The sequence below is a fragment of the Pinus tabuliformis genome, chromosome 7 (assembly GCF_031772625.1).
Source record: "Pinus tabuliformis cultivar Carrire ecotype Pingquan chromosome 7, CPIR1, whole genome shotgun sequence".
Lineage (NCBI taxonomy): Eukaryota > Viridiplantae > Streptophyta > Pinopsida > Pinales > Pinaceae > Pinus > Pinus tabuliformis.
The window spans coordinates 500,312,341-500,338,262 of NC_142293.1; the positions used below are offsets into that span (position 1 = coordinate 500,312,341).

Below are 25,922 nucleotides of genomic sequence, written 5' to 3' on the forward strand. Positions count from 1 at the left end.
GGGAAGATCCTTTCGGCTAAGAAGCCACATGTATAGATATCTATTCCGCCAAAATCACGGGTGAGAAAGCCCAAAGGGGCTAAACATGTTTCGGGCAATGGGGAATCTCGCCACCCCAACGTAACCATGGAACCAAGGTCCCATTTGACAATACCAGGGTTTGGGAAAAACTTGCGCAGAGTGGTAAGCCTAAGATAGTAGAAAAACTTGAGAAAATCCTCTCTCAATGGCTTGTGCTGTTGTATGTGTCTTTCTTTTCTTCTTAGCGATTGCTTTTAAAATTTTCTTTTCTTTTTAGTGATTCCATTGAGCTAAGTCTCTAACTCTACTCTCCAAAGTGATTGAGCTAAATCCGTAACTCTACTCTCCAAAGTGATTGATGTCTCAAAACATAGTCACTTCACTCACTTCACTCTAGGAAATTATTTTTTCTACTCTCCAAAGTGATTGAGCTAAATCTCTAACTCTACTCTCCAAAGTGATTGAGCTAAATCCCTAACTCTACTCTCCAAAGTGAATAACTCTACTCTCCAAAGTGATCAAAGTGATTGATGTTTGTGATTGATGTTTCAAAACATAGTCACTTTAGAAAATTACAAGTAAAACATAATCACTTTAGAAAATTGCTTTGGAAATTATAAGTAAAACAGACTAAAACATAGTCACTTTAGAAAATTACTTTTTCTAAAAGAAAGGGATTGAGCTAAATCCGTAACTCTATTCTCCAAAGTGATGTGATTGATGTCTCAAAACATAGTCACTTTAGAAAATTACTTTTCCTAAATTTTAGCTCAATTAGCCAACATAATTAATTATGCTTTTCCTAAGTCAAACTTAAGCTAAGTTACAATAGCGACTTGCATAATTAATTATGCTTTTCCTAGCTTAATCTTAAGCTAATTATGCTTTTCCTAATCCTAAGTTAAACTTAAGCTAAGTTACAATAGCGACTTGCTCAAATTTGAGCAGGTGTCCTAAAAAGACTTTGGGCGACTTTTACATGCTTACACTTTTGGCCAAGCTAAAACATCAACAATTACCCCATGCAATCAGCTTCTCCTTGTCTACTTTCATCTTATTTTCAACTAACCTAGAGGCTTCGTGAAAAGATAGGGAATGGTGCACCATAAATGTTTCAACTTCTTTATTCCAGATTAATTGATCTTCAAATTCATGCTTTGTTTTATGGTTGTTCCTTGTTTCTTATTGTATATGATCTTCAATGACTTCATTATACAATTGTGTAAATTCCATCCAAACAAGTAGTTTCTCAATACTAGTGAATAGAAATTCATGTCAACCTGTGAACATAGATTTCTGAGTCATTTTTATTTTTAATTGTATCTTCTCTCTTTCCCTCTCTCAAAAGATAGTAGTCAACAAAGGCCACAATTTATGCCAAATGACTCTCAATCTTATCATTTGGCTGTGGTGTATCATTTGGCATATCTTCTTTTATGATAGACCAGCCATGGTAGTCAACAAAAGTCAAACTATACACCAAATGACTCACAATCTTGTCATTTGGCTGAGGCGTATCATTAGGCATATCCATCTTTTGTGACAGCCCAGCCATGGTAGTCAACAAAGGCATTGTTATATTTGAATTTGTGAGAATTGAGATGCTGGGTGCCAGCACAGAAATGAGAATATATTGGTGCATATTTTGGGCATGCATAGGGGCTCAAGCAATGTGGAATATTTTCATGTTTGACATTTGGCATTATGAGTGCAATAGGTTTACAGTTAAAACTGTTCTAAGTTTTTATAAGGATATTGAATCTAGAAGAAAGATTGTGTCCATGCTGAAGTCCCATAATTCGTATATTTGATTTTAAGATACCATCTTTAGATGTAACAATTGTGAATACTCTCATTATGAGATATACCTTAACCATCCAAAGATGGGCAAAATGTTCTATCTACACTGGTGCCCATAAGTTCAGAGTCTGTCAAGCATATTTGAAATTTTTATTCTGAAATGGATGTTTAGTGCCAGATAAAGCTATAATGGGTTCGTTGACAAAATACATGTTTAATGCTCATATACACCAGTCACCATAATTTCATTGTTTATAAGATAGTCTCCTAATAAAATTGGTTTGATGTTGGATTGAAATACAATTTTTTCTTTATGAATACAGGTTTCACATATTAAAAGGAACATGTTTGTTTTTACTTCTTGGCATTTTTGTTTTGAAAATAAATTAGTCTTGCAGTGCTGGAGATAAAATCAAATGATTCTATGGAAGGTGCAATTAAATGCTTATATGAAGCAAATGTGATGGGAGCACCAGTCTTAGATGAGTCGGCACATGATGCAGTCCCATTCACAGATCGATACATTGGTTTGGTTGAATTTTCCAGCATGGTTCTTTGGGCACTAGAGGTGTGTGCTTATGGTACCTCATAATGTCTCTTTTAATTTAGAATCAGATGAATGGCTGGAACAAAGGTCATGCCTGAATACAACATGAATAATCCATTTCCAATTACTGCAGAATCTAATCAAATGTTATGTCTAATAAAAAGTAGTTTCATTTCTCTTTTCAGGAATTAAAGGTGGTAGAGACCAAAGAAAAGATTGGAGGACTAACTCTAATAAATAAAGAGTCTGATCCAAATTCTAGAGATTCAGATAATAAGCAACAAACTAATCCAACACTTAGTGTATCAAAAGTTGAAAAGGGGGGTTTTTTTGCTGTGCTGAAGCACTTTTCCATGGTTGGCCTTGCAAAAGTAAGATGCAAATTATATATTTCAACAGAATCTTGTAAGTATTAAGGTCAATACAGAAAATGGGCCATTACATGACTCTGTTGTTGGTGATGGACAGGTTGGAGCAATTGCAAGATCATTCCGGTGGGGTCCTTTTATTCCTGTGCACTTGGATGATTCATTATTACATGTCTTATTGCTTTTATCGAAGCATAGGTTGAAAGCGGCTCCTGTGGTTGACCAGCTTTATTTGCATGTGAGAGGATTTATAACTCAGGTAAGTTGCCTGACTTACCTTGTTATTTTCTCTAAAGATCTCTTACCGAAAGGCACTGAGATATGATGCATTGATGAGCAAAAAATGCAGCATGCAGCAGTGCAGCTTCTTCTTCAGTGTAGTGGATTGGAGTGGTTTGATATGATCGCAGAGAAGGCACTTTATGACTTTGGGTTAGTAATTTTTGATCAACTACCTCCTTAATTCTATAATTCTATAAACTTTCATGACAATCTTGCCATTTCTGCTCATGTCATCTTGTCATGATAATTCTGCTCATTTCTGTTGTAATATCTTCAAACCTTCACACAACATACTATAGTGCACCAGGCTCACCACCGATCCACCAGAATTCCTAGCCCATCTCACCTTGTAGTCTATCGAGAGTCGAGACCACATCTCCATGTCTTCAGCAGAGCCCTCTGCTCCATGACCTAGACAACTACAACTCCCTCTAAGCCGCTTCGCTGTGCACACTCTGATTCACTGACCCTTCAAAGTAGCTCTGATACCATGCTGCTTTTCCACGATACTGGTGTCTAGGATAGAATCTTAAATCGATGACGCTACCAAACCAAGTATCACAACAAGTCTACTTTGCATAACGAAATATAAACAGTAGTAAATCTACTAGTGCACAAAATATACACAACTTTTTACACAAATTATGTACAATAACCCAATCTTCATTATATTAATCCAATTGAATAATACAACAGTCTAGGGCTCTTGTACCAAGGATAATGGCCCTCATACATCCACTGATACAAAGATACAAAACTGGGGCTTGGTGTCAATCCATCGACAACCAATCTACCCTCAACAAGATACTCTGACCATTTGGCTGATGTAGCATGCAATCACAGCTCCTCTTGGTCGTACCCTGTACTTGCTCAGTCCTTTGACTCCCGATCTGCAACATTGCCTCTATCAATGATCCAAGTCCATCTGGCCACTGAACCTTGGCTATCCAATTTGCTCACTAGTTGTGCCTTAGTCCATCAAGGGCACAACACATCGAGACTCCTGTCGAGTTGTTCACAACTCTGTTTGTGAACAACTCTCAATTGCCCACTGTTGCTCCTCAGCTACTCAGGGACTTCAGCCCACTATAGTCTTCCTGCGTTGCTCCAATGAAGACAAAACATAGGACACATAAGGCTGCCACCTATCACTTCTAGAAGTCCTTCTCTAACAATGAACACCGACTAGAAGGACTGCCCAACTTCTGTTGTAGATGTCCTTCTCCACAAGGCAGGTCTAGGGCTGCACGATTGCTCCTCTGGCTTATCAAACCTTGAGCTCAACTACTGCCACTCTAGGAACTACTTTTGTCCATCAAAGTGCTGCACACTAGGCTCCAACTTGGTCACTATCACGCTATTATCCAACAGACCATAAATGCCCAATCCACTGTCAACACTTTGTCCACTCTCACTCTACCCTCCAACCACGTTAGCCCTACCTCTTGGCTGCTACAGTCATCACAAATGTGTCCTCTCTTAGGACACCATCCACCTGCATCAAATCAACTCAAAAACACCAACAAACCTACATACCTCATGTAATCAAGGGTTGGTGCAAAACTGCTGTAGGTCTGAACTCTAGTTAGGGCTTGTTAGAATGTTGCTACAACCCTCTTTTCATGCCTTCCAGACCTTCCAGACCTTCTAGCCTTCTTCTATGCTTCAAAACCAACCATCTAGCTACTTGTTCACCCAAAACAGATCTGTGGCCCTAGTTGAAGCTTCTCAGCCGCCTAAAAAAGACAAATAAGGCCTGTGGCTTAGCTGTAAGTGCTCCTCATCAATGCGGCCTGTAGGAGAGAGTATGCTACCAAAAACCATAGTTTTAAAAATCGGTTGGTTCAAACCGAAAATTGGCCAAACTGGCCGGTTAGATAGCCTTGGCATCAAACCGGAATAAAAAAACCCGATTTGTTGGCCGGTTAGGACTGGTTAGGTGCCAAACCGACTGGTTTGGCATCTAACCGGTCCTAACCGGCCGATTCCGACACTAACCGGCCGGGTCGACGTGCGTGGAGTTGGGCGGTTTTGTGGGGCCCGCAGATGGTTTCTTAAGGTGGTTTTTCCCAAACCATGGGCAAATTTCCCTCCAAATTTGCTCACTTACAATTATAAAAGCAAGCCCAAGCTCTCATTTGTCTCACACAATTGATTTCAAGTGTTTGTGAGAGTTTGAGAGCTTGGGCAGTGTTGCAACAACCTTGAGTTTTGGAGCAACAACAAGTTTGGAGGTTCTTTGTCATCTTGGAGGAGCTTTCTAGTGTAGTTGGCATCTTTGGGAGGAGACTTCATCAACTAGTTTTCATTTCCAACCTTCCAGGTATGATTTTTCCCTAAAAAATTTCCAGATTTATTGGTCTCTGTTTTTAATTTTTTCCCCTCTTTCAAGTTTCAACTTTCAAGTTAAAATGCATTAAGGAAGAACTAGAAGGATAGTAGTTGATCATAGGTTTTGCATTTTCCTATTTTATTTGCAGATCTCTTTCATTCAAAATCTGAAATTTCACCATCCATTATGGCCCCAAAAGCCAAAGATGCTGCATGGGTTCACTGTGATGTTGTTGATGGCAAAATGTTGTGCAAATATTGCAAGCACCCAATGGGAGGAGGGGGTATTTATAGGTTGAAACAACACTTGGCTGGTATAAGAGGCCAAGTAACCCCTTGTGATGCACCAAATGAAGTCATAGGGCCTATTAGGAAAGAATACCTTGAAAAGTTTGAGAAGTATTAGGAGGCAAAGGCTATTCAAGATGAAATTGCAAGGAAGAAGGAACTTGAGGAAGCTATGGCTAGGAGAGAGAGAGAAGCAAGTGGGTATGATGATTTTGACTTTGAAGACTCCTCCAATCCCCAAGACCCCTTCCATTATGTTCCTCCCTCCCTTGGGTCTCAACCTCAAGGCCAAGCCAAAGGTAAAAAAGGATGAACATTAAGAGCTATTTCACACCTTCCTCCACCTTAGCCTCTGCTAGTGCCACTGCCTCCCAACCAAGTCTAAGTCAACCCACCTTGGATGCTCATTGGAAAAAACAATGCAAAGATGTTGCTTTTGAATACATTGCCAGATGGTGGTATGATGCAAATATCCCCTTTAATGCTGCTCGCTCACCTTACTACCAAGCTATGTGGGATGTTGCTTTTGCTGCAGGAAAGGGCTTCAGAGGCCCTACTATGCATGACTTGAGGGGAAGACTTTTGCAAAAAGAGATTGCATCCATTGGAGAATATTTGAATGAATATAAAGAGTCATGGACCAAAACAGGTTGTTCCATCATGTCAGATGGATGGACTGATGGAAAAAACTGCACTATCATAAATTTCCTTGTCTCTTGCCCTCAAGGAACCATGTTTTTGAGATCGGTTGATGCATCTGATAAGGTGAAAGATGCCAACCTATTATTTGAGCTTTTGGATGACATTGTTACATCAGTGGGGGTACATAATGTTGTGCAAGTCATCACTGATAATGCCTCAAACTATGTTCTTGTTGGAAAGATGCTAGAGTCCAAATACAAGACCATATTTTGGACCCCATGTGCTGCACATTACATAGACCTCATGCTTGAGGACATAGGAAAAGTGGAGTGGGTGAAGAACATTGTAGAGCATGCCAAGAGTATCACAAAATACATCTACAACCACTCATAGGTGTTGAGCCTACTGAGGAAAAACATTGGGGGAAAGGAGCTTGTTAGGCCCGCCATCACAAGATTTGCAACTCACTTCCTCACATTGCAATCTCTCACTTCCCAACAACAAAACTTGCAAAAAATATTTTTCAGTGATGAATGGAATTCATCTCGGTGGGCTTGCAGAGTAGATGGAAAAGACACCAAAAAGAAAGTTTTTGACAACACTTTTTGGAAAAAAGCAGCAGAGGTTGTGAAAATTGGTGAGCCCCTTGTTAAGGTGTTACGATTGGTAGATGGGGAAAAATTGGCCATGGGCTACATCTATGAGGCTATGGATTAGGCAAGGAGCAGATATGGGCAACCTACAAAGACAGAGTAGGTAAATATGGGCCTATTTGGGAGATCATTGATAACAGATGGAACAATCAACTCCATCGTCCTATACATGCAGCTAGGTATTTCCTGAACCCAAAGTATCATTATAAAGCTAAGCTAGGAGAAGATCATACTGGGGAGGTCAGAGATGGGTTGTATGAGTGCTTGGAGTGCATGGTACTTGATGAGTCGCAACAATTGGAAATACATCAACAACTCATTGCTTTCTCTAGGGCCACAGGCACATTTGGCAAATATTGCAAGAGATGTGGATCAACTAGGTAAGCAATTCCATTTTTTTTTGTGAAGTTCAATTGTTTAAAATTGAAGCTGTAATTTGTATTTTGTAAATTGTTCAAAGTTCAAACTTACCATCTAAATTGTTGAAAAATGAACTAACTCTAGTCTTTGTCTTTGTAGCACATTGGTGGGAGTCGTTTGGAAGCCAATGCCCTCAACTGCAAAAGTTTGCAGTTAGAGTTCTCAGCCAAACTTGCAGTGCTTCTGGGTGTGAGCGCAATTGGTTTGTTTTTTAACGATTCACACGAAGAAGAGAAATCGTTTGGAACAAAAACGATTGAATGATCTTGTCTTCGTGCAGTACAACCTTCGACTAAGGCGCAACTAGTTGCTGAACAAAAGACTTGATACAAATCCCATTGTGTTGGATGATATTGATCCATCTTCAGAATGGGTGGAGGAGTCTCATCCAGCTGAGTTTGATGCTGATTTTGATATTCATGCCTTTGAATCAGGGGGTGTTGATCCTAATGCAGATCTGGTAGTTGAACCAGTAGCTAGAGGAAGTGAACCACTAGGACCAAGCATGGCACATGGTATTGGTGAGGGGAGCAGTAGTCGTGCAACTCGGCCAACTCGTGCTTCTAGTTTTGCTAGGCCTAGTATTGCTATTGAGGCTGAAGAGGAGTGTGAGGAGTCCTCAGACTCTGACCCAGATAATGTAGCTCTGTTAATGATCCCATCTCTAGTAGTGGTGATGAGTTTGATCAATCATTTGTACTTTGAGTTTGAGTTTGTACATTGTACTTGTAGTAGGCTAGTGGCCTAATAGCTTGAGTTTTAGCATTGTTTTTGGACTCTAGAGGCCATTTAGAGCCTCATTGGTTATATATTTTGTTGATGATATCATTGATATGTATTGCACTCGGTGCCATTTTGATATATGCACCCTTACATGGTATATAGATGAGAAGAATTTCCATATTTTGTCTCTAATGGTTTGGAATCATGGTTTGTAATCTTAAAAATAAGTTTTTTCATTAAAAAATAAATATTTTATGTATTTTTTTCAATTCTCGGTTTATTGAATTCGGTTTGATTCGGTTTTGGTTCGAATCACGGTTAGATAGGCGACTGGTTCGATGCTTGGTTTTGATTTTTAAAACAATGCCAAAAACAAACCCAAAACACCATCCAATCTACCCTTAATAACAACGACAACCTCTTGTAGCTTCTCGGCCCTGAAAGCGACAAATAAAGAGACCAAAACAAACTCTCCTCTTCCACGTCTAGCCTCTGCTCCAATTCAACTGCCTCAGAGGCGTTTTGTCTGTGAATTGATGCTCCTTGGATGATCATTTATGCCTCACACACGAGTCTAATTTATACAACTCATGTGGCTTCCTTATTGGGCTTGTCCAATTGTCATAAGACCTATTATGACTCTAGTCGACCTCAAACATGAGCCACAAACCCATACTCTAACTTCAAAAATTCATATCTTCACTTCTACAACTCGGGTTCGAGTGATTTTCATTGCATCCGGTTACTCTCGGAGTCCTCTATCAACTCAAATCATCACATGTAGAAAGCCATACTTGTGTGCCCATTCCTCCACAACCCTCAAGCCTAGGGTTTGGAGTACTTTCCAAGCTACAAATCTCAACAATCCCTCTTAGCGAGGGAGGTACTTCCAACACTAGGAACTCTCCATCATCATCTCCGATGACACTAGCCCATTTGGCATCCATCCTTGCAACATACTCTATAGAATGAACACTGCAATCTTGGTAGTGCCTCTGCCTCATCACATCTGAACCTGAAGATCCCAAACCTCCATAGGGTTGCTCACTCTGAACCTAGACTCCCTTTGAGCTTACACGATTTCCACTAGCTTAGTCTTGCAAGCACTCATTCTCCTGGATCAAATATAACTCGTGCAAATCCCTCCAATCTCGGATATGCAACATCACGATCCGATGAAGACTCTAGCCTGCCAATCTCCAGTCCATCACATGAAGCCATCTCGATCATACTGATCTTGTCCAAGCCAAGGAAACCCTCGAGATGTCCCAACCATCCATGGCAAGTTAAAGGAAGTCCATGATCTACAAACCTTCACACAACATATTGTAGTGCACCAGGCTCACCATCAATCCACCAGCACTCCCAACCCATCTCACCATGTAGCCTATCGAGACCACATCTCCATGTCTTTAGCAATACCCTCTGCTCCATGATTTGGACAACCACAACTCCCTTTGAGTTGCTTCGTTGTGCACACCTTGATTCACTGGCCCTTCAAAGTAGCTCTGATACCGTGTTGTTTTTCCACGATACTAGTGTCTAGGATAGAATCTTAAATCACTGATGCTACCAAACCAAGTATCACAACAAGTCTACTTTGCACAATGGAATATAAACAACAGTAAATCTAATAGTGCACAAAATATACACAACTTTTACACAAATTATGTACAGTAACCCAATTTTCATTATATTAATCCAACTGAATAATACAACAGTCTAGGGCTCTTGTACCAGGGATAATGGCCCTCATACATCCACTGATACAAAGATACAAAATTGGGGCTTGGTGTTAGTCCATCGACAACCAATCTACCCTCAACAAGATACTCTGACCATTTGGCTGATGTAGCATGCAATCATAGCTCCTCTCGGTCGTACCTTGTACTTGCATGGTCCTTCGACTCTTGATCTGCGACATTGCCTCTATCAATGATCCAAGTCCATCTGGCCACTGAACCTCAGTTATCCAATCTGCTCACTAGTTGTGCCTTAGTCCATCAAGGGCACAACACATCGAGACTCCTGTCGAGTTGTTCACAACTCTGTTTGTGAACAACTCTCAACTACCCACTGTTGCTCCTCAGTTACTCAGGGACTTCAGCCCACTATAGTCTTCCTTCATTGCTCCGATGAAGACAAACATAGGACAAAGAGGGCTGCCACCTATCACTGCTAGAAGTCCTTCTCTAACAATGAACACCGGCTAGAAGGATTGCCCAACTTCTGTTGTAGATGTCCTTCTCCACAAGGCAAGTCTAGGGCTACACAACTACTCCTCTAGCTTATCAAACCTTGAGCTCAACAACTGCCACTCTAGCAGCTACTTTTGTCCATCAAAGTGTTGCACACCGGGCTCCAACTTGGGCACTATCATGCTGTCCTCCAATAGACCATAAATGCCCAATCCACTGTCCACACTTGGTCCACTCTCACACTGCCCTCCAACATACCACGAGTGACCAATCCTTGTTGTAGCATCTGCACTCTGGTTAGGGCATCTGACAGCCATGTCATCCCTACCTCTTGGCTGCTATAGTCATCACAAATATGTCCTCTCCTAGGACACCATCCACCTGCATCAAATCAACTCAAAAACACCAACAAACCTACATACCTCATGTCATCAAGGGCTGGTGCAAACTGTTGTAGGTCTGAACTCTGGTTAGGGCTTGTTAGCATGTTGCTACAACCCTCTTTTCATGCCTTCCATACCTCCCTTTGACTGCGACCTCCCTCCAAAAGGTTCCTCCAACAACTCGATGCCTTCTAGCCTTCTTCTAAGCCTCAAAACCCAACCATCTAGCCACCTGTTCACCCAAAACAGATTTGTGGCCCTAGCTGAAGCTTCTTGGCCCCCTGAACAAGACAAATAAGGCCTGTGGCTTAGCTGTAGGTGCTCCTCATCAATGCAACCTGCTGTAGGAGAGAGTATGCTACCAAAAACAACCCCAAAACACCATCCAATTTGCCCTTAATAACAACGACAACCTCTTGTAGCTTCTTGACCCTGAAAGAGATAAACAAAGAGACCAAAACAAGCTATCCTCTTCCACATCTAGCCTCTACCCATTTTGGTTGCCTCAGAGGTGTTTTGTCTCTGAATTGATGCACCTTGGATGATCATTTATGCCTCACAGATGAGTCTAATTTATAGACCTCATGTGGCTTCCTTAGTGGGCTTGTCCTACTGTCATAAGACCTATTATGATTCTAGCATACCTTAAACATGAGCCACAAACCCACACTCTAACTTCAAAAATTCATATCTTCACTTCTACAACTTGGATTCAAGTGATTTTCGTTGCATCTGGTTACTCTTAGAGTCCTCTATCAACTCAAATAATCACATGTAGAAATCTCCTTGTGGATTCACACCCATATGCTCGGGTGCAAAGCCCGCAGGCTTGGTTTCTAAGCCCACAAGCCATACTTGTGTGCCCATTCCTCCACAACCCTCATACTTTATCCTCTATATTTTCTCTTCTATGGGCGACTTGGTTTATATTCACTCAACTTTTGTACTTTATATATCCAGGAGATGTCATCAGAGATGATCACTCCAATTTTGTACATTGTATATTTTGTGAAGGTGAATTCAATGCAATCTTTAATGGCATGAGATAGTATACAAATTTATTTATTCATGAAACCCTGCCTTTCGGTGGAGGAGATGACAAGTTGGTTGTGTAAGTGGATTTAGACGAATTTTGTCTTATAAAACGAAGGATATAATAATTTGGAGTCCTGACACTGATCCTAGTCACTACATTGTTCTGTTGATGCTTCGAAATAGAAAATATAATTTGGGACCTATAGGGCACACTTTGGGTTAAATCCTGAAAACTGCACTAGTGGACTAGAATCAAAATTCCTTTGATTCATAGCTTTTAAAGGCATTTTTGGCCCTAAAGAAGAGATCAACATAATTCTTGGTTTAAAGAACGAGGCACCTTCATGTTAGATAATGGGATTTTTTTTGATGTTTCCCTATAAGAAGAAGATGATGACATTATGGGACATGACAATGAAGTCAGAATCGATAATACCTTCATCAGAAGACTTTAAAGATATCTTGAAACTGATGCTTCAAGAAAATCAAAAGTCAATATCAAGGATGTAGAAAGAATTTGATGAAATTATCTTAGATAAAAACAAAGAAATTTCTCACTTAAAATATCACAGTCAAAAATTACTTGCACAAGTCAAGAAATCCAAGGCTATGAAGCAATCATTAGAAAAAAAATAGAACAACTTATCCAGAAAGAAGCATCAAAGTCTTCAGGTAAAAATTCCAAGTTGAGGAGAAGGGAACAAATACAGATCCCATTAATCTTATGACTCAGAAAGATGCCAATCCAATTGAAGTCAAAACATACTCAGATGCTGCAATACGACCCCATTAATATTATGACTCACAAAGATGCCAATCCAATTAAAGTCGACATACACAGATGCTGAAACACGAACAACGGAGATTCCAAGTGAAGATTCCATAATCAACTCATCAGCATTTCTACCTGAATTAAATCAGGAAATTGCCCTAAGCATGATAAGGGAAAATTAGGTCACAAGAACTCCTTATTGACATCCAATTCATAGGAGCAAACATATCAACCAGGCAACATATCTATATCACTCATGAAAAAACACTTGACTTGTGATTCAAAAAATGTTGATGTCAGTGCAATTCAGTCTCATGAAAAGAATTCACCTCGAGTATCGAATAAGTGCAAGGTTCCACTGAAGATCGAATTGGGATGGTTAGATCATTTTTCAGTTTGACAATTTTGCTTAGCACTCAGAGGTTCATATTGTCTTGTATCATCAAAGGTTACAGTCCCAAGAATTGGGAAAAGATGCAAAGACATTAGGAAAAAGAAAAAGATATCAAGCCTTTCATCAATATGCCTTGAGGACAAAGCATTTCTTAAGAGGAAGGAAATGCTATGAACATAAATAATTTAGATAATTAGTATTAACAAAATGACGGGCCTCAAAGGACATGACTCTTCATGAAAGGGCATCTTGCCTAGGTATATAAATGAGGCTCTCATTTTATTCCAAATATCAATTCCCATACATTATTCAATATATATTTACTTTTTTTTTTTTGCTAAAGCAAGAGACTATCCTTCTATTTCATTATCCAAAAATATAGTTACAACATTTACAAAAAGCATTTATGCTTCAAGGACTTAGGATAACCGGTCATTCTGATCCAGAAATGACCTTCCCCTCAGCAAGAACAAAGCTAACCTTACAAATAAATCCTAAGGTTAGACAAAAGGAAAATTGACCGAATTTGAAACACCGAAAACTCCTACTACAATGTCTCGAAAGGTGTGATAGTACTGATGGCCCCACAAAGCCGCACAACCAAACCTGGCCATTGATTCATACAGCGAAATCGGACGGCACGGATAAGTGTCGCATCGCCTAGCTGACCGAAAGATAAGGCGCGATGGAAGGTGGTATTTCTGACCACCCCTTGCCACGCGTCAAGAGCCCAGTGGAATCGCTCCCACAATCCCGATACCATTTACCACTCCGCAGCCAAGCGATCACCCGAAAACCGCTTTGTGCCTGGTTTTCTCCTCCGTATGCGAAATGCAGGAAACTAGCTGCCGCCCGAAAGAACCAACCACCCTGCTCACATGAGTTCACTTCAGAACTGGTTTCCGAGACTGCCGCTGACTTTGAATAGACCTCGGTGTTATGATCCAAAGCAATGTTGCACACATCGCGATCGGGATTTAATCGGCGCCGGGAAAAATCGGAAAAATCGTTAAAATCGGGAAAAAATCGGGAAAAAAATCGGAAAAAATCGTTTGGCACAAAAATATTCATTTTTTTTCATTTTTTTTCAATTTTTTTAATATCTAAACCATCTACAACATAAAATAAATACATTGACACATAAATATGATAAAAAAACTAATATATAAGATGTTCAATATCATTTCTAGCGCTAAAATCACACATAACATTGAATCATGTCCTGAATAGTAAGTCCTGAGTCCCAAGTCCAACTCAGCCTCAAAATATCAACAAAAAATATGATAATGTATCTCATCATGTCATAATGTCATATACAATAAAATGAAAGTCTAATCCTATTGATTTCCTCTGCCCCTCTTGCGAGAATATGGCACAGCTTTCTCTTTCCCTCTAGATGTAGAAGCTGGTGCCTGTGGTGGTGGAAATGGCAGTGGAGTCTGACGTGCTCTAGAAGCTGAAGAACTAGTAGTAGCAGCTACAAGAGGCTGAGGTGGACGGAGACCACGTCCTCTACTGGTGGTAGTGGTAGCCCGGTAGCCCGGGTAGGCGGTGTCACCTCCTCCTCCTGCTCCTCCAACTCCTCCTCCTCCTGCTCCTGCTCCTGCTCCTGCTCCTCCTCCTCCTCCTCCTCCTCCCCCTCCTCCTCCCCCTCATCCTGCACTAACCAATCCTCAGTGGGATCCATGAGAGGCCTCTCGGTCTCAACCCTCCATTCAGCAGTGGTGTCAATCCCATCCAATGAGATGGCTTCCGTATCAGGTGTCTTCTCTAGTTGTTTCACCCACAATCGAAGATTGTAGTAGACATAGACCATGTCATTAAGTCTATGGGACTCCAACCTGTACAAAGTTCATGAAATAATAAATTAATAATTAATATTATAAAAAAAATATTGTTTAAAACTTTAATGAATTCAAAAATTTATTTGGAAATTTGCAATATTTTAAATGTTTAGTGTTAACCTATTGCGCTTCTTGTTGTGTATTTTTTCAAATACACTCCAATTGCGCTCACATCCCGAGGAGCTGCATGTTTGGCTGAGGATGCGCACGGCAAGATTTTGCAAAAGGGGTACTCTGCCACCATACATCTTCCACCATGCGTCTACAACAAAATTACAAAGAAAATTTTAAATAAACATAAGAAAAAAATGGAATTTGAAGAAACAATGAAATTTGAAACAAAGTTACAAAGTACATACTACAAACTAAAAAATACCTGGGATTTTAACCGTCCTATCATTGATAGCCATCTCAAAGCCAAATGTGCCACCTGACAACTTATATTGCTCAATTTGTCTAGAGACCTCCATACGTTCTTCTGGAGTTTTCACCATCTTCTGGACACAGGTTAATAATCCTTCCACGACCTCAACATCAAAATTAAACCCACATGCATAAGAAAATGCAGGGTTCAGGAAAAGGCCAGCAGCATGAATGGGACGATGGAGTGTGTTGTTCCATCGCTCATCAATGACCTTCCATAGAAGGAGTTGTCTCTGGAACCCATCATCTCCCTTGTCATCATAGTAGGACCGAATGGCTTCTTTGGCCCTATCCATGGCTTCATACAAATAGCCCATTGCGGGCTTCTCACCATCTACCAACCGAAGAACCTTTACCAAAGGTTCTGTGACAGCGCACACCTCCTGCACTCCCGCCCAGAAGTCTTCTTGGTATGAAACAAGTCTGCAGACGGCCTCTCCTTCTGGTTTGCGGCTCATTGGCGAAGAACGCCACTCCTCTGAAACAAACATTCTCTTCAAATCCCACATAGAATTCAAGAGGGATTGAAGAGATATGAAACTCGTCGCAAACCGTGTAATGGCGGGGCGCACCAACTCTTTGTTGTTGGTGCATTTTCTCATCAAGCTAAGCACAGATGTGTGATTGTAAATAAATTTTGTGATGGTTTTTGATGAGTCAACAGCCTCTTTGACAAAGGGAATTTTCCCTATGTCCTCTAACATCAAATCAATACAATGGGCAGCACAAGGTGTCCAAAATAAAGTAGGATGCCTGTCCATAAGCAATCTACCAGCAGCAACATAATTTGCAGCGTTGTCCGTTATGACTTGGACAACATTTTCTGCACCCACCTCCAAAATAAACACATCCAGCAAATCACATAAATTTTTTGCATCTTTGATTTGATGAGTTGCATCAACAGATTTGATAAACATAGTCCCCAAGGGACAACTAACCAAGAAGTTTATAAGGGTTCTCCCCTTTTGGTCAGTCCAACCATCTGACATAACAGTGCATCCTGTTTGTGCCCATGATGCCCTAAAATCCTCCAATCTTTGGGTGCAGTCACGCTTTTCATCTTGAAGAAGCCGGCCTCTGAAATCATGAAGAGAAGGGAGTTTGTACCCCGGGCCAACACTGGCAACAGCATCAAGAGTAGGTTGGAAAAATGGATTATTCCTTATAATGCTGAAAGGAATATCACTCCAGAGGAGAAATTTTGTCATCAACTTGTCAGCTTTTTCTTTTTCAGTTCTTTTCATCATTGAACCGATAGTTGGTTGTGAACCAGGTGTGGTTCGAGGAACAAAATATGATGATGCAGCAAACGGATTGACTGACGCTGCAGTAGAACCTGTGCCACTTGGCCCACTTCCTTCAACTGACCTTCTTAGTTGCCTTTTGAGTTCTTCTTTGGCGTCTCTAGTGTGCTCTAATTCTCCCAATGCTCTCATGGCTTTTTGGATAATTTCAGCATTTGTCTTTAGACAGGGCCCCACATCACGTCCAGGGATTTGTGCAAGGTGGAACTTCAACCTGTACACCCCCCCGAATATTTCCTTTCCACACAACTTGCAAATCAAGTTTTGTCTATCATTCGGAGTTTTAGGGTCACCATATTCCCAGAAAGGATCCAATTTCCTTGGCATGTTTGTTTTTGAATTTTGAATTTGCAAACCTATGGAAAAATAAGGATTAGGAAATAGGAATTTAGGATTACATAAATGATAATAGTAAATAGTAAATACAAATTACAATTTAGCATTTGCAAAATTACAAGCTAATTATTTCCAAAATCCCAATTTGAATTTCTAAACCCAAAAAACAATGAAAAATCAAAAAAAAAAAAACAATGTTTAAAGAAAATGAGAAAATAAAAATCAAAAATTGGTTCTCATAGTCATAACAAATAACCCATCCCAAATCAATGAAAAATTTCTAAAAATTCTTTAAAAACAATGAAAAACAAAGTTTTTAGAGAACCAAAACAAAAAAAAATTAATCTACATACCTGGTTTATGGACAAATTCGCGATCTTGGCTTGGATTCCTCCTAAAATCGGCTCCCACAAGCGACGGCAACCCTCTCCCTCCCTTCTTCTCCTTCTCCTCCTTCTCCTCCGCGGCGGACTGCTGAATGAATAAACAAAAAATCGATTTTACATATAAAACCCCCGCTGCCCGCGCCTCCCGCGATTTTTTCCTTAAAAATCGCGATTTTTTCGAAAAAATCGCGATTTTTTAAAAAATCGCGATTTTTCGATAAAAATCGTTAAAAAAAATTTCCGCCGATTTTTTGGATAAAAATCGCGATTTGAATCGGCATTTTGAAAAAATCGCGATTTTCCGATTTTATCGCGATTAAATCGCGATGTGTGCAACACTGATCCAAAGTAATGAGGAGATAGGACAACTCACACCCGGTATAAAATAACCGGTCTGAGCTTGCCCTTCATCCAGGAACCAACTGAAGTACTGAGATTGAACTTGCTTAGAAACCTTCATTCCATACCTTTTACTCTGGCCCGGTATTTAAAAATCTCTCTGTCCTCTGCCGCTTGTTCATTGCAGAGAGCTTTAAATCTGCTCTGAGGTGTCTCCTGCCACTTCAGCTCAATTCTGCACTCTGAATTAATCACTCCTTGATTGGCCAGAGTGTCCGCTAATTTATTGGCTTTTCTTCGAACATGGTTGAAACTAACAGTTCGAAGACTCAGGAGATGATTTTGAATTCTCTGATACACTTGAATTAGTCTCCAGTGTTTCGAGACCTTCTCTGGCGTTGTTCCACAACTGATTCTCTTGACCGCGTTGATAGAGATTTCTGAATCTGCTTCAACAATGACATTGGAGCTATGACTCAGGTTCAGAAGCTCTAAACATTGTTCCAATGCCATTAATTCAGCCATATTGTTGGTGGCTAACCCTAAATGGCAGTGGAAAACAAAGATGATGTTTCCTTCTTCATCTCTTAACACACCTCCATAACCAGCTGTTCCAGGGTTGCCTTTTGAAGCACCATCAATATTGCATTTTAGATAACCTTTTGGTGGAGGATGCCAGAAATCCTTCTCAGTATCCACATCTTTTTCCTTTCTGCATTGTGCATGGGGAATGATCTCATGCAAACCCAGTTGCATGAGAGTTCTCAACTCATATTTAGTAGGAGGATTCTTGGGATAATTGCGGACAGTGGTGCTAACTGTCTCCTTAATTTGCTTCAAGATCAGCTCCAACAGGCGTAGAGGAATAGTTTTTTCCTCCTTGAAAATTCTTTTATTCCTTTCTTTCCAAACATTCCAGATAATGAAGCTTGGCGTGAAAGCCCAAGCCAAATTAAGGAGCTCATTTTCCGAAAAGTTCCTTCTCCACTTGTTTAGGGTGTTAATTATACTTTCTTTATCTCTGTCTGTCTGTTGAAAAATTGTGGCAAAAGAATCCCACAACCAGGTGGTGAATGTGCAGCTGTTGAGAATGTGCTCCATTGTTTCCTCTTGGGCTTCACATAGCTGACATCTAGAAGGCCCAATAACTCCCCTTTTCCGAATATTGTCCCAAGTTAAGATTTTCTTGTGATGAACTAACCACATGAATAGCTTGATCTTCATCCACCCTTGATGGCTCCAAAGTTGTTGCCAGGATTTGGCTGGAACGCAGGAATCAAGGTTCAGGATTATCCTCTTTGCTTCCCTAAGATTAAAGGTACCTTCTTTATTGAGGCCCCATCTTAACTGATCCTGTCCCTCTGTTACCAAGATTTTCCTTTGTTTTAATATACCCATAAGTGCCTCTGTCTTTATTTTTATGGGACTCTCATCTCTGCAGTCTATGGTTCTCCAATTTCTCCACTTTCCAGTGTCGTGAGGAAGATTCCAGAAATCTTTAACTTTGATTAATCCTTGGGAGTCTGTTTCTTGCTTGAGGCTCATAAAGTCCTCTTTTAACAACATTGGTTCTTGTTGCCATTTGTCTTCCCAGAAGAGAGCTAGATCTCCTCCTCTAATTTCCCAGAAACTGTTGTTTTGAACTAGGCTTCTGTTTTCCCAGGCTTTATTCCAGATGTGAGAGCCTTTTATGTTTCCCGACATTCTTATAAGATCTTTTTTTTGCCAGGAGCTTGCATATTTTTCCTTCCAGGTCTTGGCCCATTGAGCTTCTGGTTCTTTAACCCATCTCCACCAGAGCTTGGCTCCCAAAACTTTACTTAGAATCTCCTGATCATCTAAGCCTAGGCCCCTGTGACTCTTGGGTTTGCAGATTTTTTCCCAAGAAATCAGAGCCCATTTCTTCCTTGTTTCCTCTTTCCCCAAAGGAAATCTCTCTGATATTCCTGAATTGCTGTAACACACCTTTGGGGGCTGGGAGGGCTGATAAAAAGAACACAGGGATAGATTGCAGAACGGCCTTGACCAGAATCAACCTGCCAGCAAGGTTCAATGATCTGATAGTCCATTTTTTGACTTTGTCTTGCATCTTGTTGAGCACCGGTTCCCAAATACTCTTGTGCAATGGTCTGGCTGTGAGGGGAATTCCCAAATACTTTGAAGGTAGGGAATCCCTTTGAAAGCCCAGAATTCTAGAGATATTTCTCTGAATGGCAATGTTAGTATTAAAGAAAAATATTGTAGATTTGGAGAGATTGACTTCCATACCGGACGCCAAGGCAAAGTCAATTAGGATTTTCTTGTAAGCCAAGGCTTCTTTGATTGTGGGAATTCCTTGCAACATAGTGTCATCCACAAATTGTTGGTGAGTCATTGCCTGACCATTCTTCATTAACTGAAGGCCCTTAATTATTCCTACAACTTTGGCCTGTTTAATGGACCTGCCCAGTCCTTCCATCATGATGATAAAGAGAAAGGGAGAGAGAGGATCTCCCTGCCTTAGGCCTCTAGAAGGAGTGAAGATCTCTGAGGGCGAACCATTCACTAAAATCGAAAAGCTGGAAGAAGTAACCAGAGCCATAACCCATCTGACCCAGTTGTGATCGAACCCAAAAGCAAAAAGGACCTTCTTGACATAGATCCAGTTCACCTTGTCATATGCTTTGGCAATATCTAATTGCATGATCATACCAGCCTGCCTCTTGTTGGTTAGCGTGTGAACTACTTCATGGGCTTGAATAATGTTGTTTAGGATTTGTCTGCCTTCCACATAACCAGATTGTTCCCCTGAAATTAAAGAAGGAAGTAAAGGTTTGAGTCTACTAGCCAGAACCTTGGATATAATTTTGTAAACCACATTGCATAAAGCAATGGGTCTGAACTTATCAGCAGTCAGGGCTGAATCCTGTTTGGGAATCAGGGAGATGAAGGAGGTGTTGAGGGCTTTCAGAATAGTCCTGTTTCTTCTGGAGTCCTCCACCACATTCAGAATATCCTGTTTGACAATGTTCCAGCATGCCTTAAAAAAGTCTACATTGAAACCATCTGGTCCTGGAGCTTTGCTATTCTGCATGTCTTTAATAACGTCACTGACTTCATCCTCAGTTACTGGTTTATTCAGGTTAAAATTGTCCTCTCTAGACACCAGCTTGGGGATATTTTTTGTAATTTCCTTGATGCATTGTTCTCTGTTTAGATTGTTTTCCTCTGTGATGCCTCTGAAATGTTGCACCAACACTGTTTCGATACCCTTATGAGAGGTCTGAAGCTCCCCATTTTCATTTAATATCGAAGAGATTCTATTGTGAGCTCTATTGGCAATGGTGGATCTATGGAAAAATCTGGTATTACGTTCACCTTCTTTGAGCCATTGAACTCGAGACTTTTGTCTCCAAAAGATTTCCTCTTGTTTACATAATTTCTCCCATTCATGATGGTATTTATCAGCTTGCTCACTTTTGACTTTATCAAAACCATCAGTGATCAGTGCTTGATTGAGTTCTTGAAGTTTGATTTCCACTGATTTTTTATCCACAAAAATGTTGCCAAACTCCTTCTTGTTCCATTCTTTGAGCCTGAGTTTAATGTGCTTGAGTCTTTTATGAAGGAGGAACATTTTAGTGCCCTGGATCTGCAAATCTTCGGACCACCATTTTTCAATATTGCTGATGAAATTTGGGTGGGTGAGCCATATATTCTCGAATCTGAAGGGTCTATTCCTGGGAGAATCGATCCCCTTGATTTCTAATTGAATCGGCCAGTGATCAGAGCCACCAAAGGGGAGAACCCTAGCTGTAATTTCTCTGTTTGTGAGCATAAGCTCCTCTGATAACAAAAATCTGTCTAACTTGGAGGCGACCTGTGCCTCCCCTCCTCTTTTATTGTTCCATGTGAAACGACCATTGTGCGTTTCAGAGTCCACCAGTTTCATATCATCTGTGAAGGTTTGGAATGCTATGGAATCTTTACTTAGCAGTCTAGTACCTCCTTTTTTTTCTCCGAAAGAGATTTAATCATGTTAAAATCTCCTCCCATGACCCAAGGAATTTCTTCATGTCTGCTTCTAAGATCAACCAGGGAATCAAGAAACCTGAGTTTCTCATCTATTCTTTGAGGCCCATAAACGTTAGTGACCAGGAAGGTATCCGACACCCCTACTGGTTGAAAAACTACTGATAAGTAATTTCTGTAATGCTAACTTTTTGTGGGTCCCATAGAGTTAGGATGCCCCCCGCTATGTTCTCTGCTTTAACTTCTAGAAACTCAAATCTGTTAAGCCATTTACTGTGGATCTGTTTTAATTTCTGAATAGAGCATTTTGTTTCCTGAATGAAGATTATGTCCGGCATTGCTAGTTTCATTCTGCTACTTAGCATTCTTTGTTTCCTTTTACTACCTAGACCTCTGATGTTCCAAGATATGAACTTCATAATTAAAGATTTGTAAAGGAGTAACTAGTTAGGTCTTTCATCTTACCCGAATCTATCATTAGCTTTCCACACTCCATTAGGAGCTCGTTTTGCTTTTTTCTGCCCCTCTTCTTTCCTGGATTTCTAGTCGCTAATCCTGGAGTTGATTTCATAGTTTTCACACCTCTGTGCTCTTGCTTGTGAATGTTTTTACCTTTATCCAACCCTCTTTCCTGAGCTTTCCATAAAAACAACTGCTGTATTCTGTTGCATTCTTCTTGAGGCAGTGAGTCTATTCCTCCCTTGGTTCCCTGCATCAAGAATCCTTCTAGATCCAGGTTCTCCTTATCAAGTATATCCAGTAGTTCCTGATCTTCCAGATCTATTTCACTTTGGGTCATTTCCTGGTCCATCTCCATTTCTGTTTCACTCATCATTGTCTCTTTTTGATAACCAGTACCTTGAGAATGTTTGTTGTCTTCTTCCTTCTCTTTTTCATTAGGACCTTTCTCCTGAGATTGGTTTTCTCTCGTGATTTCTTCATTCTCTTCCAGCACTTGAAACTTGTTCTGACTAACCTTCTGCGCCTCGTTGTGTTGTTGCTTTGGCCCCTTTTTGTTAAAATTGGCAACCAGGGCAAAACTTCATGTGGGTCATCTTATTCATGGCTAATAATATTTTTATTAGATTCCTCTCGTCGAGAGGTGTAGGATTGATATAAAGATCATCCAATTCCGATAAGTATTCATGGAGATGTGAATTTATTTTGATTATGGAATTATTATCAAGCCGACCTACAACTCATGTAGGCTCAGAAGCCCAACAGTCGCATCTATTCACCCACCAACGTTGTGTATAAATATAAGAGGACTTTTCCTCATTTGGACTCACTCATCTCATCACATCTCTCTCTCTCTACTGCGCAGATATGAGTCTCTTCTCTACTGCGCTGAAATGGGTCTCTCTCTCTCACACATGTGAAGCCGGAAGCTGTTGAATTTGAAGCTGCAACTGCAGAAGTAAATATTGACTTGCGTGGCCTAGAAGATCTCCTCTTTGGAACTGCGCTGTAGGTTCATCTGAACCTCCTTTGAAAGCCGCAACTTTTGGTGGTGGAATGAAGTCAATCCGACGAACGGTTTGCAAGATATCGACTGCCCTAGTTTGAAGTCGGAAACTGCTGAAACTGAAGCTGCAACTGCAGAAGTAAAGATTGACTTGCGTGGCCTAGAAGATCTCCTCATCTAAACTGCGCTGTAGGTTCATCTGAACCTCCTCTGGAAGCCGAAACTTTTGGTGGTGGAATGAAGTCAATCCGACTGTCGGTTTGTGAGATATGGTCTGCCCTAGTTTGATAATGAAACCGCTAATGCTGATGCTACTGATCTAGGGTTTGCTACTGCTGATATGAATAAGATTTATTGTACTATTTCTCTCTGCTGAATTATTGAAGATAAAAGAAGATTTGATCAAAGGGTTTCCCCACACATTGTGGGGTTTGTCCCTGGCTAGCCGCCACATCTTGTGTCTCTTGTCTTGGCTTGTTTTCTGTCGATCGTTTAATGTTCCATCTGCACTTTACTTTATGTATATGTGATTGCTAATCGGTGGAATATAATAAGAAAAAGAAGTAAATTGTTATAAGCATAGAACATACCATAACTTAACATGGTATCGGAGCTGAGGTGAAGACAAAGCCCGAGCAAGAGCAAGAGCAATCATCAAAGAGAAGATTGGCAAGGCTATCCTAAAAGAACTATGGGGTCCTCAACACTCTTTCCTGCTAAAGACAAGCTCCGTGAGAAAACTGACTATCACGGATGGAAGATGTCTATCGATCTAACTCTTGAGAATCAAGGAGTGTTGGATCATGTGAGAGGCAATATTGTTGAGCCTCCATCAAATGCATCCGCTGCTGCCTGGAACAAATGAAAAAAATGGAGAAGTCAAAACAATGGAAGATCATCCGGGACTCTATCGACAAGCACTTGGTGGCCTACATCAACTGGACACCTCCAAGGAAATCTACGATAGACTGGTGCGTTTATTTAAAGTTAATGATGCAAATCAAGTTTTGTTTCTTAGAAATAAGTTGAGGGAAATCAAGAAGGGTAAAGATGAAAGTATGCAAGCATACTTCTTAAGAATCACCGAGATCAAGAACGATCTCCTATCTATTGGGGAAACTATTACTGACAGAGAAATGGCACTCACAACTCTTGGAGGATTGCCATTTGAATGGTATGTGTTCAGGACTACTCTTTTGAACTATAATGTAATTCCTGGTTTCGAGGAATTAATGGCTAGATGCATTCAAGAAGAAACAAGGGAAGAAGTGCAAGAAATGCCCATGCCTAAAGGTCCTCCTGCTGCCTTTTCTTCTCATGCAAAGAAAAGAAATAATTCCGGGACTAAATCAAAAGGAAAGGCTGGACCTAAGGCTAGAATAAAATGAAGATGTTACATTTGCGATAAAGCAAGTCACTATGTATGAGATCATGAGCATCATGATGAATGAGATCATGGACATATAGGATAGCATGATGATGATGCACACTAGTTTGAGCAGCATTATGATGGATAAAATCATGGACATGGGCAGCATGATGATAATCATGATTAGAGAAGCATGGTACAGTATGCAGTGGTGCAACTCGAAATCCCTCTGATGGCAATCAAAGGAATGACAAATTCAACAACAAAGGTAAGAGGAGAGCTGGGAATCAAGGAAGAGGACAAGCATTCAAGAAGGCTAGAAATTCTAGGATGTATTAAATGCACCTGACCTCAAAAGGAACCTAGTGTCCATCTTGGCAATGGAAGATAGAGGCTACAAGGTAACCTTCAGCAATGGCAAGGTATGTATATGGAAAAATAATGTTAAAGATGCCTTTACTCTTGGGTTTAGTGTTGATTCATTATATCAGGTCGATGGAAGTCCGCTAGGTGTCATGTCTTGTGACACAACTCTTTAGTCCGAACTTTGGCATCGGAGGTTTGCCCACCTTCATTACAAATCTCTACCCGATGTAAGACAGATGGTAACATGTATGCCCAAATTCCAAGTAGAGAAAGAAGGTGTATGTCTGGGATGTGCCAAAGGAAAGCTCAAAAGGGGACCATTCCCTCAAGCCAAAGCAAGACCTCCGATATATTACAATTGGTTCACTCGGGCATACCTGAGGTTGGCATTAAGAGGGAGACTACTACACCACATACTCCTGAGCAGAATGGTGTGGTGAGAAGGAAGAACCGCACGATGATGGAAGCTGTTCGGGCCATGCTACATGATCAAAGACTTCCGAATTTTCTATGGGCTGAAACTACAATCATCGTTGTATATGTACAAAATCGATGCCCTCATCAAGCATTGGGTTCCTAAAAGAAATGTTCACCATCGGTCAAAGGGAAGTCGTGATTAGTCATGATGTCACCTTTGACAAAGATATGGCCCTCAGCAAGGTGGACAATCTGCTGACTTTGAGTAGCTCTCAAGAAGCCGACACAAGGGAACCGAAAGAAAAGGATGATGAATCAATGCCTGATGTAGAAGAACCCATGGATCCGATTGATCCTCATCCACATGAGCCTTCCTCTTCTAGGAAGAGGCCTTCATGGCTTAGGGGGATACTTGATGATGCTGAAGGACATGCTGCACCTTGAGGAACCTTCCATCAAAGTAAGAAACTTAACAGGTATTAGGGATACTTGACCATCATGAGCACGATCATACAAAATGAGCCTTCATCATTCTCAGATGGCATCAAGCATTAACTATGGAAGGATGCTATGACCATAGAATATGAGTCTATTATGGAGAATGATGTCCGAGAAGTAGTTCCCAGACCCTGGACAAGACAATTGTTACTTCAAAATGGCTTTACAAGATAAATCATGCAGCAAATGGAAGTATGGAAAAGTATAAGGTTCATTTTGTTGCTCGTGGTTTATGTTGAGCATAGACTCAACAAGAAGTTATTAATGTTCAAGAGGGAGGACATCCAGGATCGTACTAGATGATTAG

At 40.6% G+C, this 25,922-nt stretch overlaps 2 protein-coding genes across 6 annotated transcripts in view; one reads left to right on the forward strand and one right to left on the reverse strand.

Moving 5' to 3' along the window:
- LOC149248243 (SNF1-related protein kinase regulatory subunit gamma-1-like) overlaps positions 1–25,922 on the forward strand; it is a 156,103-nt gene that overhangs the window by 888 nt on the left and 129,293 nt on the right. For 2 of the 5 annotated variants that reach the window (XM_089458378.1, XM_089458379.1), the window contains exons 2-5: positions 2,220–2,389; positions 2,554–2,739; positions 2,837–2,995; positions 3,086–3,168. In XM_089458378.1, the coding sequence (XP_089314504.1) occupies positions 2,220–2,389; positions 2,554–2,739; positions 2,837–2,995; positions 3,086–3,168 (598 nt within the window). Of the gene's footprint in view, positions 1–2,211; positions 2,390–2,553; positions 2,740–2,836; positions 2,996–3,085; positions 3,169–25,922 lie in introns of all 5 variants that reach the window. The other 3 variants (XM_089458382.1, XM_089458381.1, XM_089458380.1) reach the window with 3 other exon arrangements.
- On the reverse strand, positions 4,457–18,002 carry LOC149248244 (uncharacterized). The gene is made up of 5 exons (XM_089457544.1): positions 17,618–18,002; positions 15,078–15,947; positions 14,822–14,963; positions 14,416–14,698; positions 4,457–4,513 (listed from the first exon to the last, which is right to left on the reverse strand). Exons 1-5 carry the CDS (start codon positions 18,000–18,002, stop codon positions 4,457–4,459), a joined length of 1,737 nt encoding a protein of 578 aa, XP_089313670.1.